The sequence below is a fragment of the Grammomys surdaster genome, unplaced genomic scaffold (genome assembly GCF_004785775.1).
Source record: "Grammomys surdaster isolate TR1022 unplaced genomic scaffold, NIH_TR_1.0 166, whole genome shotgun sequence".
NCBI lineage: Eukaryota > Metazoa > Chordata > Mammalia > Rodentia > Muridae > Grammomys > Grammomys surdaster.
The window spans coordinates 12,279,022-12,300,969 of NW_021604614.1; the positions used below are offsets into that span (position 1 = coordinate 12,279,022).

Genomic DNA, 21,948 nt, shown 5'->3' on the forward strand with positions numbered 1-21,948 from the left:
CGCTCACCTGAGCAGTGTATATACTAAGTTTCTGTCTTTCTTTTCTTCCCTCCCTCACAGCAGCGTATCCTAGGGGCCACACAACTGGGAAAATAATGTTAAGTTTTGCAGTTAGATCCCACAGGGAATGCCACCCTGTGACCCTGTCACATTTTGTCACTTTGAGAACTGAGTCCTCTCTGTCGCTATTGATCACTGTACACTTGGTGGTAACAGTGCTAGTTATTTGTCCCTTCCTACTGTCTGAGTAGCTCCCTGCCTGCCTGCTTGCTGCCGTAGTTCCTTGTAAGCACAACACAGTCCCCGTGTTTCACCCAGCCTGCAATGGAGCTGCAGTCTTGGTCTTCACTGTCTGACAGTTCTCAGAGTGCTCTTAGGACTAAGCTTTGCTTATAACCTCACTCTCCTGGGTTGAGGGAGCCACCCAGAATCCTATGCCTTTAGTGTTGGCACTGTGTCTCTGTCTTTGGTCCCCGTGTGGAAGGGTGGACACCATCTGTGTGGTTACAGCTTGTCTCTGGAGAGAGTGTCATTATGTACTTGTTTTTAGAGATGTGCCCACAGAGCCTCTGAAAGCTAAGAGACGACTGGTGTCCACAGCTGACCAGCCTCTTAAGATTTCATCCCTGGACGTCTTTGAGGGACCGAGACCTTTAAAGAACATGCTTTGTCTAGCCTGCACATCCTACTTTGACCCTAGGCTAGAAGCCTGCAGCCTGGCCTGGTAGGCCAGGAAGGCAAGAGAGCAGGTGGTCTGCTGTGAGTGACTGATGAAGAGCCTGGAAGCATGGCCAGCCTAGACTGCCATAGAGTGTCTGAGTTCCACGGCTCAAATGATAAAATGTGACATACATGTCATTGTACTTACCCTGGTGCAGTGAGGGAGTACACCGGCTCTGAGTCTGCCTGCTGCTCTAGGCCTTTTCTCTGGCCAACAGATGCAGCTTCAACTTCGTAGGATTTGTAGAGATATGTGGATGATAACCCAAATGAATGTGGGAACTTGAGTCGGTGACACCTATGAGCTTTGGGTTAAATTATGTATTATGCGAAGAAGTAATTTTGGCTGACACAGGACAGCGCTGGTCCATTTCTGGACCTAAGTATTGTGAAGGGTTTCTTTCCATCCTTTTGGCAGATCTGAAGTTTCTCAGCTCACTGGAAACCCATGTGCTATAGAGCCATGGCAATGTTTATATATAGATTAGTACCCTGAGCTACTCTTACCCCTTAACCAGCCCCAGGCCACCGTGAACCATGACGGCCATCACTGACGTGATCCTGTCCAACCCCTCCCCATCTGGGAAACCTGTGCTCAGCCTCCACTTGACAGTACTGAACCTCTGAGGCAACCATGACCTTTACTACCCAGAGACCGTTGATGGGAGAGGTCACACAGCCTGTCTCTGAGTCCTTGGGTGGCAGCTCTCTTCAAGACTGCTCAGCAAACAAGGAAACGCAGGCTGGAGAGGTGAGGAATTTCCTCTCACCGTTGGCCTGAGAGGATTGAGACTAGAATTCTAGCCTCAGGTCTAGACCTTGGCTTTCCTCTGTTAGCACACCCACCAGATTGCACAAAGTGATTCTCCTGTTTTTTGGTTTTTTTTCCTCTCTTTCTCTCTCTCTCTAGGGTCTTCATTGAATTCTGTCATGGTTATTTAAGGAATCTTGCCTAGAAAGTCCCCACAAGCACTCAGTTCCCTGCCGCCCGGAAGGCGTGGACTCCAAGATGATCATAAAGGAATACCGGATTCCCCTGCCAATGACCGTGGAGGAATACCGCATCGCCCAGCTGTACATGATACAGGTGAGTCCGGGAGGCGGCTGGACCAGGTTAAGTTGGATCAGTCTCAGCCTACACTACTGGGTACTGCCACAGACTCCCCATTACTGTTTTGGAAGCTACTTCCAAGATAAAGGCATGGCAGGGTGGGTTTCTGACAGGAACCTCTCTTCCTGAGCTTCCCGTGTTCTCACACTGGGTTTGGGCATGTGATGGCAGTCTTTCTTCTACCTATAAGTACGTTAGTCCCTTCGTGGAGGACCTATTCCCATGCTGCTGTATAAATCTTAAGTAATCCACAGATATTCAGCCTCCGTAGATTATCACGCCGGGAGTTGGAGCTTCAGTGTAGGAATTGGAGGAGACACATTTAAGACGGGGATGTGAGGCAAGAGGGGCTAAGAGATCGTACGGGAGCACACAGCCTGGCTCCTGACGCCCACTGTCTGACAGTGTAATGAGATATATCACAAGTTTAGTCATGCCCACTCCAACGAAACTCCACGAACTCTTTCCTCAATGCCTGACCAGCTGAGAACACATTCCCCAAGCCCTAGCGTTCATTCCAGATGCTTCTCACCCAAATGTCAGACCTGCCCACTGCCCACATTGCTGAGGTATTGACTGGAGTTCTTGCTCTACAGAACTTTCCGTCCCCGCTTTACAGCTATCCTCTCACCAATCCTAGAGATTTTCCTCCATGCCTAGGGCCCAGAGCCTCCACACCAATTATGAGCCATCTCTTGGCTTGACTCTAGCTCTTCTGGATATATTGGAGCCTCTTGTTCCTGTTGTCCACTGGGACCTGTACCTTATTGGCTTCTCTGTGTATAAACCTCTAGTCCTTGCGTCATCCCTGAACCTTCAGTATTTAGGGCTCGGGGAAGGGTACAGCCTTCAGAGCTTCCACCCCCTACCTGGGTTGTTTTGTTTGTTTTTGTTTTTCTAGACAGGGTCTCTCTGTATAACAGCCCTGGCTGTCCTGAAACTCACTCTGTAAACCAGGCTGGCCTCAAACTCACAGAGAGCCACCTGCCTCTGCCTCCCATGCACTGGGATTAAGTGGAGTGAGTGCCCCACCATGCCCAGCTTCCCCCCTTTCTGAAAGGCTTGCACCTTCAGCCTAGGGACCCAGAACCTATCTAAGGAGCTTGAAGCAACTAGAGTTTAGCCAGCTCCCACAGGAGAGATTTGGCTGGGAAATGAGCAGGAAGTGCCCCCAGCCTCTCTGGGGGACTGTTTGCTCTGAGATGCTTCAGAAGCGCCTCTCAATTCCCTCTTGAACCACTTACCCCTTAATTATTTCTAGAGAGCGGGAGAGAAAGAGCTTAAATCAGGCCCTAGCCCTGAGCACTCTAGAAATAACTCAGTCTGTTCAAGGACCAGACTCATCCGCTGAGGCTGCCATGTGTCTGTGGCTTCTACATTCCCTCTCCAGCAGTGACCCATGGTCATGGTGGTGCAGTCCCAGTGGCTCCCCAAGCTGGGCATTCAGGGTCCAGCAGCATGACCTCCAGCCCCAGAGTATCTCTCAAGTGTGGAATCACCGTTACTCAGCAGCTCCGGACGCCTGTCATTCCCCAGCATCAGTCCTTGTGTTTCCAGTCAATTTAATTGTGAAGTGATCCACAGCATCTGTATCCGGACCACACGGTCCACTGAGCCAATTTATACTTTTGATGAATGTTGATCTGCTAGCTGAGACTGTAGTAAGCAGAAGCGTCTCCTCCTTGATAGGTCATACGTGTCTACACCATTGTCACAAGTGCCCCTCTCTGTTGCTGTGAACTTCCAAAGTCTTTCCCCATACCCCTTCCAGTGAGCAAGTGTGTGGTTGCAAAGGACAGAATGGTGAGCACGCCAGATATTGTCACAAGAGGACTGTCCGGGCCAAGTGCTAGCTATCATGCCCAGAGGGAGGCTGGGAAGCATGGCTAGCATATACATGTACAGATGTGTTCACATGTGCATAAATGTGCACACATCCATCTACATACCTTGCACAGCCCCACTCCAGTGTCCATCAGCCTGAAAGGCCCATAGAGGTATGATATACTTCTCTGGAAGCTTTCATGGCCAGTGTAGTCCCTTTAAAACTGTGTTCTCTGTGAGTGGACCCCATGCTCTGCCCAAATAACGAAGGTTGTCTTCCAGCCTTTCCTCATGGGCCACAGTGGCAGAAAGGCAAGGTGAGTTGAGTCCCTGAGTGGCAAAGCCTACCGTTTCAAACAGAAAGACCACAATTTCATCTTGATATCAGGGACCCCAGTATATCAGCTTTCTAGAGGTTGAGGTGTGGTCTGTTTCCAGACAGTAGCACAGCTAACGATCTTACTCTATAGGTGGAAGTGTAGGCTTTCCCAGCTGAACCTGGCTTGAGTTCTGGCTCTGGGAAACAAGTGAGTCTTCCTGGGTATTAATTACTATTTGATTTTTGTTTTGTTTGTGTTTTGTTTTTCAAGACAAGGTTTCTCTGTGTAACCCTGGCTATCCTGGAACTCACTCTGTAAGACCAGGCTGGTCTCAAACTTAGAGATTCTCCTGCCTCTGCCTCATGAGTCCTAGGATTAAAGACATGCACCACTATGCTTGGCCCCTCAGTTTCTTACATAAGCTAGTTTCTTAAATGGCAGTGCCCTGGAAGGGCTCTCAAAATAAACTTTGCTGTTTATAGATGGGAAAATTGAGCTAAATTTGGAACTTAGCTCCCCCACCTTCCAGAGGGCCTGTCGGCTCTTAGAAGGCTTTGAGCTTCTGACAGGGTCAGGAAGAATCCACTTTCAGTCGCAGATATGAGGGAGCCCATGCTTGGCCAGAGTACAGGGGATAGTGAGGGAAAACAAAATGCTGTTCATCCAGAAGAAGGAGGGAGGCACCTGAGGAGGCCTACTCTGCCCCAGCCCTTCTCCTAGCTGGTCCTTGTTGAAAGTGGAGTGAGCTGTAGCCAACAGGCCTAAGGGCAGAACAAGTGGCTCAGCAAGAGGCCAGCTAAGGCAATCCAAATGTGGGGGATGGAGCCTGTGTGCTTATGTCCTGCCTGTTCCTAAGACGCCCACTCACAGCCAGATTTCTATCTCTGGAGGCTCTACTCATCTCATTGTGGCCAGTAGATCATTTCTATACCCAGCATTCTCTGCTGCTACAGGGGCTATGAGTGCCTCTTTCCTAGCTCCTGCCCCTGTCTGCTTCTCTGCTCACTCCCTCTGCTTCTGCTATGGTGTTTGTCTTCTGTGACTCGGAACCCAGAGTTCCTGAGGGCCCGTACCACTGGAGGGTGAATATATATGACAGTCATAGGCTGTACCTGAATGTGTGCACAGCTCACTGTGTGCCAGTTGTACCACAGTAACACGGTGTTCTGTCCCCACCTGTACAAAGACTATTTTAGGGAAAACTGTAGATGTACCAAATGAAAGCCAGGCAGGAGTGGCTAAGGCTGAGAAGTGGGAGACAGGTCTAGGTACACCCCAAGCAGATGCTGTAAGAGCCAGCCAGCGTCTTCCACAGCTACATTCCCAGGGAAAGAGGACCAAGGAGGTTTATCTGGCAGCAGCTGGAACAGGCTGTGGGAAAGACAAAGCCAGCAAGTCAGAGCCATTCCTCTGCCTGAGGCTCTGTACCAGCAATGTGATGGCTAGTGGAAATCACTGCCCTGTGTGCTGTCCTCTAGAGAGTGCTCAGCCAGACCTTTTTGTCCTGGGGATGGGCAGAGGGGCTTGCGTGATCAGTACCCTGGACAGTTCTGAGGCACTGCTAGGGAGGCGTTTCTCTTTTTGCAGCTCTCCTTCTCCAGCAGTCCCATGGAGGTTGAAGGCTGTTTGCCCACCCAAGACTCCAGGAGTGGGCAGCACTACATACTCCCTAGGAATAGTCATGGGCAAGCATGTGAGTGTGGCTTCCTCTGTGGGTAGCGCACAGCGGAAGCTAAGGGAGCTTGTTTGTCTGGTATGGCTGAGCCACACCTATGTGAGGAGTGTTTCCCCCCTTCACTGCTGTGGTCAGTGGAGTCCCAGGGGTAGAGGACAGCACCTTCAGAATTCCTGACGATCGTGAAGACTAGACCCCATTGGTTATTCGTTCATTTGGCCACCCTCTCTCCATCTATTCCATGGAGGTACCCTAGTGCTATATAGGGTTGCTGCGTAGATTCCAGCCCTTAAGGCCCACAAGTCTCTATACCCATCTCACTGAGTGACTGCAACCATCCATAGCCCTCACCTGGTGATGTCAGCAGCTTGGGTACCCTATGCCTGAAGGACATCACCAGCTTTAGCCCCTATGAGGAAGGGACAGAACAACTCCGTGAGGCTTTCTTCCCATGGCAACTCTACCTTGTGCTAAGTTCATAGTTGAAAGTGACCACCACAGAGGTTCAATATATTTCCCCATGTTTTGAGTGTGTTGAGAGTAAAATCGCTAGTCTGAGGAACTGCTATACTGTTTCTGCCTCCACTAGCCACAGGGCCTCCTTTGTTTCCCTCATTTGCCATTGCTTACCTTTGTAGCCATCCCAGTGGGTTCAAGGTGCTAGCTCACTGGTTTCAGTTTGTGTTTTTCATTTGTGTTGTTGAGCATCCTTCAGACACTCAGTGGCCATTTGCATGTCTTCTGTGGAGACGTGACTGTTCTAGTCCTTGGGCCATTTGTGAAGTGTGTTATTTGTCTGTTGTTGAGTAGTAGGCACTCTCTTGGATCCAAATTCCTGGCATCAGATCACATCATTGACGTGTTTTCTCTATCATTACATGAGTTCTTTTAACTTTCTTTCTTTAGAGCATGTTATTTTCATTAAGTCCTGTTTATCTGTTTTGTGTGCATGTGTGATTTATGTTTTTTTCTAGTTTCCTGCTGAAGGACTATACTTCCAGCTTCCCCTGTGGACTATGGAAGTCATTTCTGCCCAGTTCTGTCTCTGTAAGGGAGTGCATCCTATCCATCTTCCCCTGTAGGCATTTTGGCCCTTGGCACCCATGAGCAAGAAGGTGCCCCTTGCTATCAATAAACATGGCCCCACCTAAGATCAGACCACGCCTCCCTTCCCCTTTCCAGCTAAGATTGTCTTAAAAACAATCTTAACAGTTAGTGTCACATTTATAAACCGTTGTCCAATCCAAGGTCATAAAAACTTATTTCTTCTAAGAGTTTTAGCTCTTGCATCAGGAAATGGGTTGTTAATGAGCTGTCAACAGTAGCCAGCAAGAGAGTCATGTCCATTAGGGAGTGTATGGTCCTATGTGATGCCAAAACCTCTGCTGCCTCCTAGCTTCTCTGTCACTCTGGCTGAGTGGGAGGGATCAGACCTGATTCCTGTTCCTCAGCGTCTCCACGCATGACAAATGGAATGTCCTCCTAGTAAGTCTCTGTCTGTCTGTCCCCTACCCCCATTAGTTTTCTCTTTAGACAGATTCTCACTGTGTAGTCCAAGCTGACCTCAAAATACACAGCAGTCCTGCGGGCTGAGCTTCCCAAATGCAGAGAGTACAGGTGTAAGATACCACATCCATCCACGGGCAGCTGTAAGAACATTGTCCTTCTGTCTTGTCCAGCAGAGCTCTGAATCCATGCACTCTTGGCTCACACACACATACACGCATGTCTCACATGTGTGCACAGAAAAGTCACATGTCCATCCTGACCAGCAGCCCAGTAGTGGGCCACAGTCCTCAGGCTCCGTAGTTAGATGCTGATCCCTGGACAGATAATTCCACCCCAGTATCACTCCTAGGGGTCTCTCCAGACAGCCCCTGTTATGGGCCTCTCTGAAGTAAATCAGGTATAACAGCATTGCTCACCTGGGAGACTGAAGAGTGATGGCTCAAAGCAGGGCTTATGTGGTCTAGATGTTCTGAAGAGAAGAACTCTGGCAGCAGCCTGGAGGAGGCAGCAAGGCATACACATCCCTGCATACACATGGTATCTGCCAGCACCACCAGCATGGCTGGCCTCTCTCTTACAGACCAGTAGCCTGGGACCAAACCCACTCAGCAGGAGGGGATGCTTGTGCAGTTTCTGAGATTCAAGCTTTTAGCAGCTTTTTCCTCTCTGTCTCCACACTGTCCCAGAGGCCTTGGGTGAGCTGCCCCTAGTACCCTGTACCTCAGTCTCCTCACTTACAGAATGGACTGCCCGTTTTACCATTTGAGGATGAGGTGCAGACCGAGATAGGGTCTGGAAGGTGTCTACTCAAGCTGGACATCCCCTCCGGAGCCCCACATCTCTGCAGCTCTTTCATTGCCCACAGCATGTACATCTCAGCCCCGGTGTTTCCCATGAGTGGTCCTATCTGATGCCTTACAGATCCAAGGCCAGCTCTTCTCTGTCCTCGATACCATATGACAGCATCAACGCCTACGTCAAACAGCTGGGCCCTCCTCACCAGTGTTCCCAGGCCTCCAGGCATGGGGAATGGAGGGTTATCTGAGCCTGTACCCTCACTCCTGTCTCAGAAACAAACCAGAGGCTATCTGGACTCTGGAGCCATGCAGACCACACTCACACTTACTCCAGAGGCACACAAGGACCAGTGGCTGTCCTCAAAAGCCCAAGCTTCTTGTGGCAGTAGAGATTCCTTTGTAGTATGACTCTGAAACAGATTTCTCATTGGTTTGGCTATTTCTAGATTTCTTTTCACTTTAAAAAATTACGTTTATTTGGGCCAGGCATGAAGGCACACACCTTTAATCCCAACACTTGAAAGGCAAAAAAAAAAAAAAAAAAGGAGAGATGGCTCAGTGGTTAAGAGCAGTGACCGTTCTTTCAGAAGCCCTGAGTTCAAGTCCCAGCAACCACATGGTGGCTCACAACCATCTGTAATGAGATCCAATGCCCTCTTATGGTGTGTCTGAAGACAGCGATAGTGTACTCCTATAAATAAAATCTTTTTTAAAAAAATGAAAGAGAGAGAGAGAGAGAGAGAAAGGCAAAGGCAGGCTGATCTCTGTGAGCCTGGTCTACATTCTACATAATGAGCCAAGTTGACATAGAGTCTCTCAAACACCCCTCCCCCAAAAAAAACCAAAATAAACAAACAAAAACCATTATTTTCCCTTATTTGGGGGTTAGACGGTCAGAGACATGTATTCCATGATACATGCATGGAAGTCAGAGGGCAACTTTCAGGAGTCCGTTTTCCCTTCCACTGTCAGGCTTGGCGGCAGGTACCCTACCCACTGAGCCATCTTTGGTTTTTGGTTTTGGTGGTGGGTGTTTTCAGGGGGAATTTGTGAAATAGGCCAGGCTGAACTGGAATTCATAATTCCCCTGCCTCTGCTAGAATCCCAAGTATGAGCACCATGCCACTCTCCACTTTTTAAACATTAATTTTTTTACCATTTTCTACATGTGCATAGTGGACTTTAGTTGTCTCTACCCCTTATTGCTGCACTGTCTCAAACCCGCTCCGTCCCACCGAGACCCTTCTTCTGTAGAAGGCCCCTCCTAGTTTTATGTCCCTTTGTGTGCATGTGGCCCAGTGAGTCTAATCAGGGTTACTTGTATTAGCATGGCGGGAGGTTGTTTCCTGTAGCATAGGCTACTTATCAGTGGCTACACCATTGAAGACAGCGACAGCCCCTCCCCACACTGCCATCAACTGCCACCGTCCCTCCTGAGTCCTTCCCCCAGTCCTGTACAGCTTTGGATCATTTGGCTGCAGTGAGCTCACGAACAGAATGACCAGAAGACGGCTTTTTGTGGCACACCTCCCCACCCTCAGGCTTTTACATTCTTTCTGTCCCCAATTCCACAATGTTCCTGGAGCCTTGGATGGGTGATGTATATGTCCCAGTTAGGGCCAAGCACTTGACCATCATTCATTACCTTTAATTAAAACTTTTGCATGTACAGGAAGTACATGATTCATAGTACCACTGTGGTGGGCTCACATCAAGTGAATATACCCTCGTGAGCAGTGCCAGGTCTAGAAACAGAACTTTCTCAGCCTCCAGCAAACCTGTATACCCCAAGGACTCCTACAGTCACGAGCAAAGTGTCTTAACATGCAGAGGCCAGAGGCCTGTTCTACTATTTGCTGCCTTATTATTGTGAGACAGTTCTCTTACTGAACTTGTCTCTGCCGTCCACAGTGCTGGAGTTATGGGCAAGCATTCAGCCACACGTGGCTTTACATGGCTCCCAGGGATCCGAACTCAGGTCCACATGTGTGCACAGCAAGCACTCTGACCCGCTGAGCCATCTCCCTGGTCCAGTGTATACCCTTTCTTCAGCTGGTGGTCAGATGGATGGCATCCACCTTCTGGCCACTGAATAACGAGGCACTCAAGTATAAGATTGTGTGACACTGGGAGGTATGAGTTTCCAGCTTGCTTTAGGGTTGTTTGTTTGTTTGTTTGTTTGTTTGTTTCAGCTATGGGATCTCCTGCAATAACATGAATTTCAACATCCATTTGCTCCTACAAAAGGAAGGAAGGAAGGAAGGAAGGAAGGAAGGAAGGAAGGAAGGAAGGAAGGAAGGAAAGAAAGAAAAAGCCACTAGAACTTTGCTAGAGATTGTACAGGACCTGCAGGCTTTCTGGGGATTATTGTTGTCTTAACAGTATTGCATCTCCTAACCTCTGCAGAAAGGATGGATGCTTTTCCAGTTTTTAGGTCTTTGATTTCTTTTGGGTTCGTGGTCTTCAGTGTACAAGCGTCTCGCTTCTCTATTTAAACATATCCCTGTTTGTTGTTGAAAACGCTGTTGGAAACACAACCAGTTTCCTTTTTGTGTTCTTCCACTTTGTGTGTTAATTTTGTGTTCTGAAGCATTGCTGAGTGCATTTAATTAAGCCTAAGAGAATTAAGGAAAATTCCTTGGAGTTCTCTATATAAAGATTATGTCCTCAGCAAACTAAGATGGTTTACTTTTTCTTTCCCAGTGTGGATGCCTCTTATTATTTATTTTTCTTGCCTAATTATTGTGGCTGGAACAAACAGTCCAAAACTGAGTGGAAGCAGAAAAGCAGCCATCCAACACTGGCATGGTGGCAAATACTTAATCCCAGTTGGAGGCTGAGTCAGAAGAAATGCAAATCTCGGGCTATATAGAATGACCTTGTCTCAAAGGAAAGAAAGAAAGAAGAGGCCAGATGTGGCAATGCTTACCTTTAATCCTAGCACTCAGGAGGCTGGGAAGGCAGATCTGGTCTACATAGGAAGTTCCGGTCAGCCAGAGACCCTGTCTCAAAGATTAGGCAAAGCGTACATCTTGGTGCTCATTCCTAGGATAGGTAGGAGTCAGAATAGATGATGTATGCTTTTTAATACTTGGACCTCAAAGAGGAAATCCGGGACTCTTTTCACTTCCATCAGGAGGCTTGGGGTCATGGAGCCACAGTGTAGATGTAGGAGGCTAGGGTGTCCTGAAATGACACCGAAGGAGCCAACCCCAAGGCCAGAGATCTTTCCTGTTCTCAGTCCTCTGAGCCCCTTCTCTTGTGCAAAGTACTTTGACTGAACATCAACATGTTTGCCCCCACAGAAGAAGAGCAGAAATGAGACCTACGGACAAGGCAGCGGAGTGGAGATCCTGGAGAACCGGCCCTACACAGATGGTCCTGGAGGCTCTGGGCAGTACACCCACAAGGTGTATCATGTGGGCATGCACATTCCGGGCTGGTTTCGCTCCATCTTGCCCAAGGCAGCTTTGCGGGTGGTGGAGGAGTCCTGGAATGCCTACCCTTATACCCGAACAAGGTGCGTCTGCCTCTGCCTCCTCAGCATGCCATCTGCTGGAGGAACTCTGCCACATGTATCCAGGAACTCTCCTGGCAGGTTCAACTCTGGCTCCCCTGAAAGTATCAAACCCTGTCTCACATATGTCCCCTAATGGCTTATAGTTGGTCACATGCAGGAAAGGGAAGGATGCCCCTGGATGCCTGCCTCCCAGAAATACCAATTGAGGTCATGCAAGCAGGAAAGTTCAGGGAATAAACATTCACTAAGTTCCCATAGACAGAGACAGCCTGCTGGGAAGAAGTATGAACTGAAGGTAGACCAGATGGTCCAAGGTCTCCCACCCTTGGGACACTCAGCTGCTGTAGCAGTGTTTAATACACAGTAGCAGGACTTTTCTCAGGACTCCAGCAGGAGTTCTTCACTTTTTGCTTCTCAGTGCTAGCTCGCACTGACCAAGGGCAATCCTCTCTAGTCTCCCAGGGCTTCCTCCCAACAAACCCCACTCCTGGAGAGTCCTGGCAGCTAGTTTAGGATTTCAGAGAGTTCTTCTCCATCCCAGAGAGGAGCCATTCTATTGTCAGAGTGGGCTTAGTGCAGGTGTGAGCCAGGAGTGTCGGGCAGATCTGCTGACTATAGCACACTGCCATTGTAGCTGTGTATGCATTTCTACCAAACCTACTCACATGGATACCATATGTGGGGCTTCTAGAAGCTACCAAGGAAGTTCATCAGATCTCATCCCTGTCTCTCTCTCCCCAAAGCTCTCTTGGCCAGTCTTTGGACAAGATGGTAATATAGGAAAGAGACTTCCCTATTACATCCTAGCCAACCCTGTCTGCAGTGCCTTATTGACATTTTTACTGCTGTGAAGAGACACCATGACCAAGTAAACTTGTAGGAGAAAGACATTATTGAGGCTTACAGTTTCAGAGGATGAGTCCATGACCATCATGGCAGGCAGGCGGTAATAGTGCTGGAGCAGTAGCTGAGAGCTTTCACCTTCTCCACAAGCTTGAAGCAAAGAGAGAGCACTAACCAGGGACGGTGTGGGCTTTTGAAACCTCAAAGCCCACCCTCAATGCCGTACCTCTGCCAACAAGGCCACACCTCATAATCCTTCCCAAACAGGTCCATCAACTAGGGACTAAGAACTCAGACATATGTGGGGGCTATTCTCATTCAACCCACCTGGTCACCTTGCTGGTTTCCAGTGTGGTCTGACAGGCTGTTAACTAGTCACAGTCCCTCCAGGGTACAGTCCCAGTGGATGTTCTTTCTCTCAGGTTCACCTGCCCCTTTGTGGAGAAGTTCTCCATTGACATTGAAACCTTTTATAAGACAGACACTGGGGAAAACAATAATGTGTTCAACCTGTCTCCCGTGGAAAAGAACCAGCTGGTAACAGGTAAGCATGAAGGCTGAAGCTCTGCAGGTAGCACTCCCACCCCCAGGCCACCCCGGCTGTGGCCCTCTGCCCTTGCCTGATCTCATCCTGAGAGTACATTGGATTCTCAGCTGGGGGGCAGGGCAGAGTGAGGCAGGACAGACTTCCATGCTCTTGATGTGCATGCCAAGACTGTCGACTTTTTCCTCTCTATAAGTGTACATGCCGTTTGAGAATACCATGGGTGGGCTTGGCCCATATTGTATTGTCTGGACCTGGAGTGACCTCAGGCTCCAGATTCTCTATCACCTCCACAGTAGTCCCCTGTCCCCAGCAGGCACCCTAGTGGTCCCGAGATCCCACCTCAGTCCAGCACCAGTGCTACAAGGACTGTCTGGGCTCCCAGTTCTACTCTGTCTAAAATGCCACCCTGCTCTGGAAAGATTCCAACCCCCTGTGTGTCCTCCCTACCCTATCGTTCTTCATGGAAACCCTTCTCCCATTGGTTTACCGGCTCACTTAACTGCACATGTGCACCGTGATTTCTCAAGCTGACTACAGAGAAAGCTACAAGACCTGGGCCATATAGTATGGGCTAAGATGGAAGGATCACAAGTTCAAAGCCTGCCTGGACAACTTAGTGTACAACCTTGTCTCAAAATAAAGAGTATAAATAGGGTTGGTGATATAGCCCAATGATAGAACATTCATATAGCACACGTGAGGCACTAGGTCTAATCCCCAGTGACATGCACACACACACACACACACACACACACACACGTATACACACACGTATACACACACGCACGCACACACACGTATACACACACACACACACGCACACACACAAGCACGATAGGAAAGATTCAGGGAGTCAGTGGTCCTCAACACACACATACACACATACACACACACACACACACACACACACACACGCACACAGCATATATGATGAGCCTTGGGCCCTGTAAGAACTTAGGGTAGAGGGTCTGGAAAGGGTGGATAGAAGTTAGGCAGACGTGACCATTTGCAGGGTGTCCCCATAGACATCATCGACATCGTCAAGGACCCTGTGCCCCCCAGTGAATATAAGGCAGAGGAAGACCCCAAGCTATTCCAGTCAGCCAAGACTCGTCGGGGACCGCTTTCTGAAAACTGGATTCAGGAGTACAAGAAGCGGCTCCTCCCCATCATGTGCGCCTACAAGCTCTGCAAGGTGGAATTCCGATACTGGGGCATGCAGTCCAAAATTGAGAGGTTCATCCATGACACAGGTGAGTGTGTGCCTACCTGTCTGCCTCCACTCTCCATGTGCTGTGATTGTGTTCTTACAGTTGACTACTAAGTGGTGACCCTGTATTGAGTCAGGATTTCCTAGAGAAACAGAGCTCGTGAATGAGAGAGAGAATGAATGAATGAATGAATGAATGAAGACAGTATTTATTAGAATAATGTACAGGATGTGGTCCAAGTAATCGAACAGTAGCTGTAGCTGTCTCCTGATGAAAAGTCCAAGAATCCAATGGTTGTTCAGTCCACAAGGCTGGATGTCTCAGCTTGTCTTCAGTGTACACTGGAATCCTGAAAAAGTGGGCTCCAATGCTAATGAAGATATGGACTTGCTAGTCAGAGTGAGAGCAAGTGGGTGAAGAGCAGGAGATTTTGTCTTTCATGCTCATTATTTAGGGTGCCACCAGAAGGTATGGCTCCAGTTTTGGGTGGGTTTTACCACCTTAAACGATCCGATCAAGAAAAATCTCTCACAGATGTGCACAGCTTTCTTTGGCTTCAGTTAATTTAGATGTCGTCAAGTTGACGAGCAAGACCAGCCACCACAGACCCCAGAGCCTGCGCCCACCTCCCTGTCTCCACTCTGTCTTGGCCATCCGTGACCAGTGTGCCTGCTCTCTGTGCAGATGCCTCATCCACTGCCCAGACGTTCCTGACCTGGCTGGTATATGCTAGTGTAGCCTGCACCACACTCATGCCAGAAGCCTCTGCAGACAGCCCCCCAGCCCCCATCTGCCGCTGGGGCCTCTCAAGCTTTTCTTCCCTCTACCTGAAGAGGTCCAAACCGTAGCTGGGCCATAGCGCTGCCTCTGTACAGGCTAGAACGTCCAGATGGCAGAGCGGCTCAGAGATAGTGCCCTTCACAGCCACATGGCCCTTCTCAGAGCAGGTGTCTGAGGAACAGGTGGGCCAACAGATGCCTGGGGGCTCCCAGCCAAGGAATGCTGCCCAAGGCTTTCCTTCTCTTCTCTTGGAGCCCTGGACTCATGACTTCACAGGAGCACCCAGGCAGTCACCGTGAGATACCACAAACGAGGGAGACTTACCTTAGGCACGAGTAGAGCCATACCATTGACAGCGTGCCCCGCTCTCATCCTGTAGACTCATGATTACCCGTCATGGGGGCACCATTGCCCTGTTTATAGAGGACGAAATGGAGACCCCACATAGACTGGACCCACAATAGACATTCCTCAACTGGCAGTGGAGGTGGCATTAGCCCCGCCCATGTGGATTCTAGAGATTGTGGAAGGCATTTTTGCTATCAGCAGAGTGCTGGGCTCTAAGGAGGGAACCTCCCACTTGGAAAGGGACAAATGCTGTGTGTACAACAGCCTCAATAGTAAGGGACAGTGTCTCCAGCTCCATCCCCAGGGCAGCATCTCAGATACATGATCTTCTGCTCCCTTCTCAGCAGGCTTCAGCAGGGGTGACAGGAGACAGATGGGACACATCCCTGCGTCTGTCCAACCTCATAGTAGCTGAGACCAACCCAAGAAATCCCCCTACTACCTCCCCACTTTTCTAACTCTGAGACCTCCAGCCAGGAGGACAGTGTCTTAGAGGCAGCCTGGGTGTCAGTCAGCAGGCCCACCCCACTGGGCCTTCTGTTTGTGGTTTTGAGCACGGACCTCATCTCATAGGTGACACGAGAGCTGATAATAGGGCTGTGGGGCTGCCCCGGCCATTTCCTGTCTCCACTGTCATGCTGGCTTGTCCCACCTTTACTGTAATCTCTCCAATATGGCCTACTTGGGGCTCCTGGTCCTGGACATAGTGGTCCCCAGGCTCCATGGGCCCCAGGCCCTCCCCTGTAATCCCTGAGATACTGGCAAAACCCAACCTCCTCGGCTTCCTAAAAGTCAGGTCTCTCCTCAGAAAGGAGGACAGTTAGGACAGCTGTGACATGCAGTTCCCCCACTGCTATTACAGCATCAGCATGGCCTCTCTGAGTCAGTTTCTTCTCTGTGAGGGGATATAATAGTGCCAGTTCTGCAGAGTTGTTGTGGGGTGTATCCTGGGGTGCAGACCTGCCGGCAGACACGACACATCCCTGTCTGAGCACTGTGAGCATCAGTGTACTCACAAGTAGTCTTAGAGAGGTCACTCCCTAACTTCTAACCCTAACAGCCTGACTCCAGCTGTAGTGCAGTGTCCCAGCCCTTTCAGCCAGCCCAAGGGTAAGTCTTTCCCTGCTTGGCGAGAGTAGACTGTGAGCCCAGGAAAGGAAACAGAAGCACCTCGGTGTTGTGTCTGAGACCACCCTCGGTGTAGGCAAGGGATAGTCAGGCCTGGCTGACCGAGAGCTCTATCCTGTTCCACCGGTGAGCAGAAGCCCCACAACCAGATTCTCAGAGTGATGGGAAATCAGAAAAAGAGGCATGGGATGCGAGGGTTGGGGAGAAGGGGGGAGAGCCTGAGGACACGCCAGAGCTCAGCCTCTCGGAAGGCCACCTAGATTCTCCGAGAAAGCGGGGGACACATCCCTGAGAACCAGCCATCACCTCTCTCAAGGATGCCCCCTGGAGAAACTCATGCATATTTATTTCAAAATGTTCAGAGCTACAAAATAGGAAGTTATACACACTAGCATGGAAAGGACAAACTCAAACAAAAACAAACCAAGAAACCCAGTGTTTCAAATGCGTCGGTCCCGTGCCTCAGCAGGTCCCGCCTCTGGAGCACACAGGAGTGGGAAAGGTGAGACTCAGCCAGAGAGGCACAGGGCAGAGAGCACAGCACAGCACACACATGTAAATAGCACCAGCCAGGCCGTTCCAACACACTGTGCAAAAAACACAGCTGCACACTAAGCCCAACAGAGCAAGCGGCAAACACAAAAGCCAGGACCCCAGAACCAGTGCTGCGGGGCGGCAAGGAGTCCAAGGTGGGGAGGAAACCCTCAACTCTGGGAACACTGTGGCTTTGCTGGACGGTGTGGACATTAAGGCTGACTGCTTCTTATGCGCTTGTTAAAGTCCATGTATGTGCACATGTGTTTCTGTGTGGGAATGTACATGTGGGTACCGATACCCATGGAGGCAAAGCAGGGTATTGGATCCCCTGAAGCCAGGGTTACAGGTGGCCGTGACCAGCCTGATGTGGGTGCTGGGAACTGAACGCTAATGTTTTGGGAAAGCAGCAAGTGCTTGCTGAGGTCAGAGGACAACCTCCCTTCCACAGTGTGGGTTCCAGGCTTAGCACCAAGTGTCTCTACCCACAGAGCCATCTTGCTCACTGCTGTTGTTTTGGAAGTAGGGTCATGTGACTCAGTCTGGCCTCCAGCTCAGCATTAGCCAAGGATGCCCTTATGACCATCAACTCTTACCCTCACCTCCCGGGTGGATTACTGTGTGCCGGCTTTTCGTTGTAGTTGTTTGTTGATTTCTTTTTGGTCTTGGTTTTTGGTTTTTGGTGTTCTGATTTCGGACAGGGTTTTACTGTATAGCCCTGGCTGTCTTGGAACTCACTGTGTAGACCAGGCTAGCCTAAAACTTACAGATACGCCTGCCTCTGCCTCCCAAGTGCTGGAGTTAAAGATGTGTGCTGGGGCTAGGGAGATGACTCAGTCAAGTGCTTACCACAGAATTGTGAGACCTGAGGTTTGATCCCACATTAAAGAACCAGGTTCAATGGTGTAAGTTATAATCCAAGTGCTGGGGAGGGAGAGACAGAGTACCTGGCTCTTGCTGTCACCCAGTCTAGCCAAATCTGCAAACTCTAGGTTCAATGAAAGACCCCGTCTCCAAAAATAAGGTAGAAAAATGATAGAGGAAAGACACCCAATGTTGACCTCTGGCTTTTATACACAAACACATCACAGAGACAGACAGACAGACAGAGAATGCAACCCATTTTTAAATCTCATCTTATATGGAAAATTTAACAGGAAAAGTAGACCAGACAGAAGGCTTTTGGGAAGTCCAATGACACTTTCCCTTGGGGCATGAATCCCCTACAATAAACTGTGACTTCCAACTAAAGCCTTGTCCTCCAGATGTATAGCCATTGTGAACTCCTGAGGCCACTGGGAGCCAGTTCTCTAGGTTGACAATAAGAGGAACCGGAGGCACAGATTATCAGTGACTCTAGCTTGAGCTGCAGCTTTGCCCTGCTGCATACTGCCTCTGACATGAGCTTACCCTGTCCTCTGGCTCTGTGCAGGCCTGCGGCGGGTGATGGTGAGGGCCCACCGGCAGGCCTGGTGCTGGCAGGACGAATGGTATGGGCTGACCATGGAGAAAATCCGAGAGCTGGAGAGGGAGGTGCAGCTCATGCTGTCCCGCAAAATGGCCCAGTTTTCGGAGACAGGACCCTCAGAACTAACCAGTGACGGTACTGTCAAGGACCAGGTATCTGGAGCAACCTCTGAACCCAGCAACAACAATGGGGAGCCTCTGGGGCGGGGCCTGAAGAAGCAGTGGTCCACCTCCTCCAAGTCCTCAAGGTCCTCCAAGCGGGGAGGTAAGCTGGGTTCCTGCCTTCTGGTGCAAGGCCTACCTTCCCAGTTTCCAAGGTAGCCAGGCCACGCTGTATCCCTGTTGCTCTTTTACTTTCCTGTGGATGTAGTGGAGCCAACTATGGAGCCTTTTAGTTTCTAACTGGTACCAGGTGGGGCTTCACCGTAAAGTGAACCCAGCCTTTCCCAAGCAGCATCCCCAGACTTACCCATAATCCCTAAAGAGTCTGTGACTGAGGAAATCTGGGGAGTAGGTCCAGGTAGACTCCCCAGTGAGAGAAGATATTTTCAAGGTATCCAATTCTAGGCAATGAGATGAAGCAAGGTCTCCCCTGTGTGGCCACTTGTATCCCTGGAAGGTGGTTTGCCACACTGAGTGGCCAGTCTTGACCCTGTAAGGTCTCCCCATCCTACCCCCTTGTGGCCAGTCTTGCCACTGTAAGCCCCCCCCCCCGTCACCCCCTTGTCCAGTAACCCCCTTCCAAGCCCGGAGTGCCTGATCCTGGGCTTACAGTGTGGGATGAGGTAAGTCGATGCCTCAGTCTCCCTTCTCCTCCTCCTGCCCTGCAGCCAGCACTTACTTGTCAGCTCTGCTGTGGCCACGGTTAAGGAGTTGCATATGGTCAGGTCCAGGGCTCATCTGAGCTCCTGTCTTAAGCTCACCCTGGACAAGACTGCATAGTCCATGAGGCAACAGGGTGCTCCTTTCCCTCAGAAAGGACCAGACAGTTCTACCCGGATGGACCCTGGACACTCCACCACTAGTGTCTTCATTCCTGTCTATGGCAAACTTCTCTAGTGATGCCCACCTAGCCCTCCAAGATGGCATCACAACTCCCTACTTGCTGGCTCAACAGAGCCCTCCTCTGCAGGCCGGACCATCACACTAGGGTTTTGCCTTCCAGCCAGCCCCTCCCGACATAGCATCTCTGAGTGGAGGATGCAGAGTATCGCCAGAGACTCTGACGAAGGCTCCGAGGAGGAGTTCTTCGATGCACAAGGTATGCAGGTCGCCTCTATAGCCTGTGGGCCCTTCCTGGGTCAGGTGGGAAGAATTGTTAAAGGGTGTGAAACACCTGTCGCTATACTGCTCCTGTTACCTGTCCACATGCTATCACAGCAGACAGCCTGGGCTTGGGGATAGAGTATAGTGAATGAGATGAGGTCATGGGGAAGCCACCACATAAATTTTTCTCCATAAGAAGTATGATTTAGTCCTCAATTTTTGTGCTTGCTTTATTGTTTGTTATTGCTTTTCTTCATTAAATGCAAATTAATAGGCATCTAATGTGGACACTTTAGAAAAAGCAATAAGGAGAAATTGCCTAGTCCTCACTCATTGAAAAATACACACAGTGGCACACGGCCAATGCTCACCTGTGCTGGGAGCTGCAAGGACCACCTCACCCGTATGGAACCACAAATACGCTGTCAGAGAAGTCAGAGGACCCAGCAGGCAGGCCCTGAAGGAAAGCTGGGTCACTGCATGCTGGCAGCACAGCCAGCGCCGGAGCATGCAAAGGGTAGAAGCTTAGATTTGGGGGTGGGGAGTAGGGCTGTAGAGATGGTTCAGCGGTTAAGAGCACTGACAGATGCTCTACCAGAGGTCCTGAGTTCAATTCCCAGCAACCATGTGGTGGCTCACAACCATCTGTAATGGATTTGATGCCCTCTTCTGGTGTGTCTGAAGATAGCTACAGTGTACTCATATGCATAAAATAAATAAATCTTTAAAAAAAGGAAGAAAGAAAAAGAGAAATAAAAAAGAAAGATAGGAACATGCCACAGTTGAACAGTGAGGTTCTCTCATTCTGCCATCGCTTGGAAGAACAGAGGAGCTGCCCATGGCATCTTAATTAACTGGGTAGCCAGACCGACAGTGAGAAAACTTGGGGACTTGATATTCAACAACAACAACAAAAAAAAAATGAGGTTCGTTGACTTGTCCTGGAATTAGACAACCTGGAAACAGGTGGTAGGGATCCTGAGCCAACTTCTGCACTTGAAGCAATGGAGAAGGGTGTCTTTGATGCCCCACCCCTCCTAGCTGGCACTTTGTCCTTGAAAGAGGAAATACATACCCAGTGTTGAAAAAGACTGTAGAGCAATGGTTCTCAACCTTCCTGATACGACCGACCATCCTTTGAGACAGTTCCTCATGCTGTGCTGATCCCAACCATAACATTTCATTGCTGCTTCACACCTGTCATTTTGCTACTGCTATAAATCATAATGTATATATCTGATATGCAGGGTCTCTGATGTGTGACCTCCAGGTTGAGAACCATTGCTGTAGGGAAAGGGCACAGATACCACAGCAGCAGGCTTCTCAGGTTATGCTATGAGACCCAACTGCTTGGGATTGAGCACGGGGTTACATTCAGGGTGATGAGAATGTTCTGGAATTAGATAGTGGTGATCTCTGCCCAACATCATGAATACACTAAATGGGACAGAAGGCCAGGTGGTCTGCAGCTGCCTGCTAGCCTACTAAGACAGGGAAGGATAAGACACCGCTGGGTACACTGGATATGCAGGCTCCAGGAACACTCAAGTCCTTCTTCCTCCCCAGAGAACCTGCAGCACAAGGAGGAAAAGCATGCCAAGGACATCACCAAGTGGAACTCAAATGACCTCATGGACAAAATGGAGAATCCAGAGCCTGAGGAATCACAGGGTAACCAGCCTTAGGAAGGAGGGTGGGGCCCACTCCTGTCTTACCCAATTCCCCCACAATGGTGGGACCCAGGGAGTTGCAGCATCCTAGGTAGAGCTCCCTGTTGGCTACCAGGTGTTCACTGCAGCAGCAGTTACAATGTGGTTTCTGTGTTGCAGATGGACTCTACCACCAGAGCGACTCCAGGGTAGCCTCCAGTGTGGAGCAGCTGAACATGGAGGTGGGTATCTACCTAAACACTAGGGCCAAGGCTGTGGGGAGGGGCTGGGTGCAGCCTACAGACACACAGCTCTCCGGAGCCTTGTATCCACATTTGGCCAGACAGTCACCAGAGAGGCCTGGGGTCCCTTTCCTTGCCACCTTTCTATGGGGACACCAGACAGCCCTGTCTCTATGATGTTCCTGAGAACCAGGGACAGCAAATAGCCCCCAAGAAAAACCTTGACCTTTAAGAAGAATAAAATGAGATCCTTGTAAATTCCAGAAAAAAGCTAAGAACTCCATGTTCCCATCCTTTCGGTGGCTTAAGAAGAATAAAAAAAAGAAGGAAACGAACCCAGAGCCGTCTAGGCAGAAGTGATGCAGCTATGGCCCAGGGCTGCTTCCGGCCAGGCAGAACTCAGTGTGTCCAATAAAGCTGTCTTTGTAGAGCCTGTGTCCGCTTGGGGGTTCTTTGC

General features: G+C 49.8%; 1 protein-coding gene across 10 annotated transcripts in view; it reads left to right on the forward strand.

Moving 5' to 3' along the window:
* The window catches only part of Pitpnm2 (phosphatidylinositol transfer protein membrane associated 2), a 132,167-nt gene that overhangs the window by 95,603 nt on the left and 14,616 nt on the right, over nt 1-21,948 (forward strand). For 9 of the 10 annotated variants that reach the window (XM_028765863.1, XM_028765864.1, XM_028765872.1 and 6 more), the window contains 8 exons: nt 1,631-1,807; nt 11,262-11,476; nt 12,742-12,863; nt 13,892-14,119; nt 18,300-18,599; nt 19,500-19,595; nt 21,167-21,271; nt 21,430-21,491. In XM_028765863.1, the coding sequence (XP_028621696.1) occupies nt 1,730-1,807; nt 11,262-11,476; nt 12,742-12,863; nt 13,892-14,119; nt 18,300-18,599; nt 19,500-19,595; nt 21,167-21,271; nt 21,430-21,491 (1,206 nt within the window). In that variant the 5' untranslated portion in view covers nt 1,631-1,729. Of the gene's footprint in view, nt 1-1,376; nt 1,472-1,630; nt 1,808-11,261; nt 11,477-12,741; nt 12,864-13,891; nt 14,120-18,299; nt 18,600-19,499; nt 19,596-21,166; nt 21,272-21,429; nt 21,492-21,948 lie in introns of those variants that run through there. The other variant, XM_028765865.1, reaches the window with a different exon arrangement.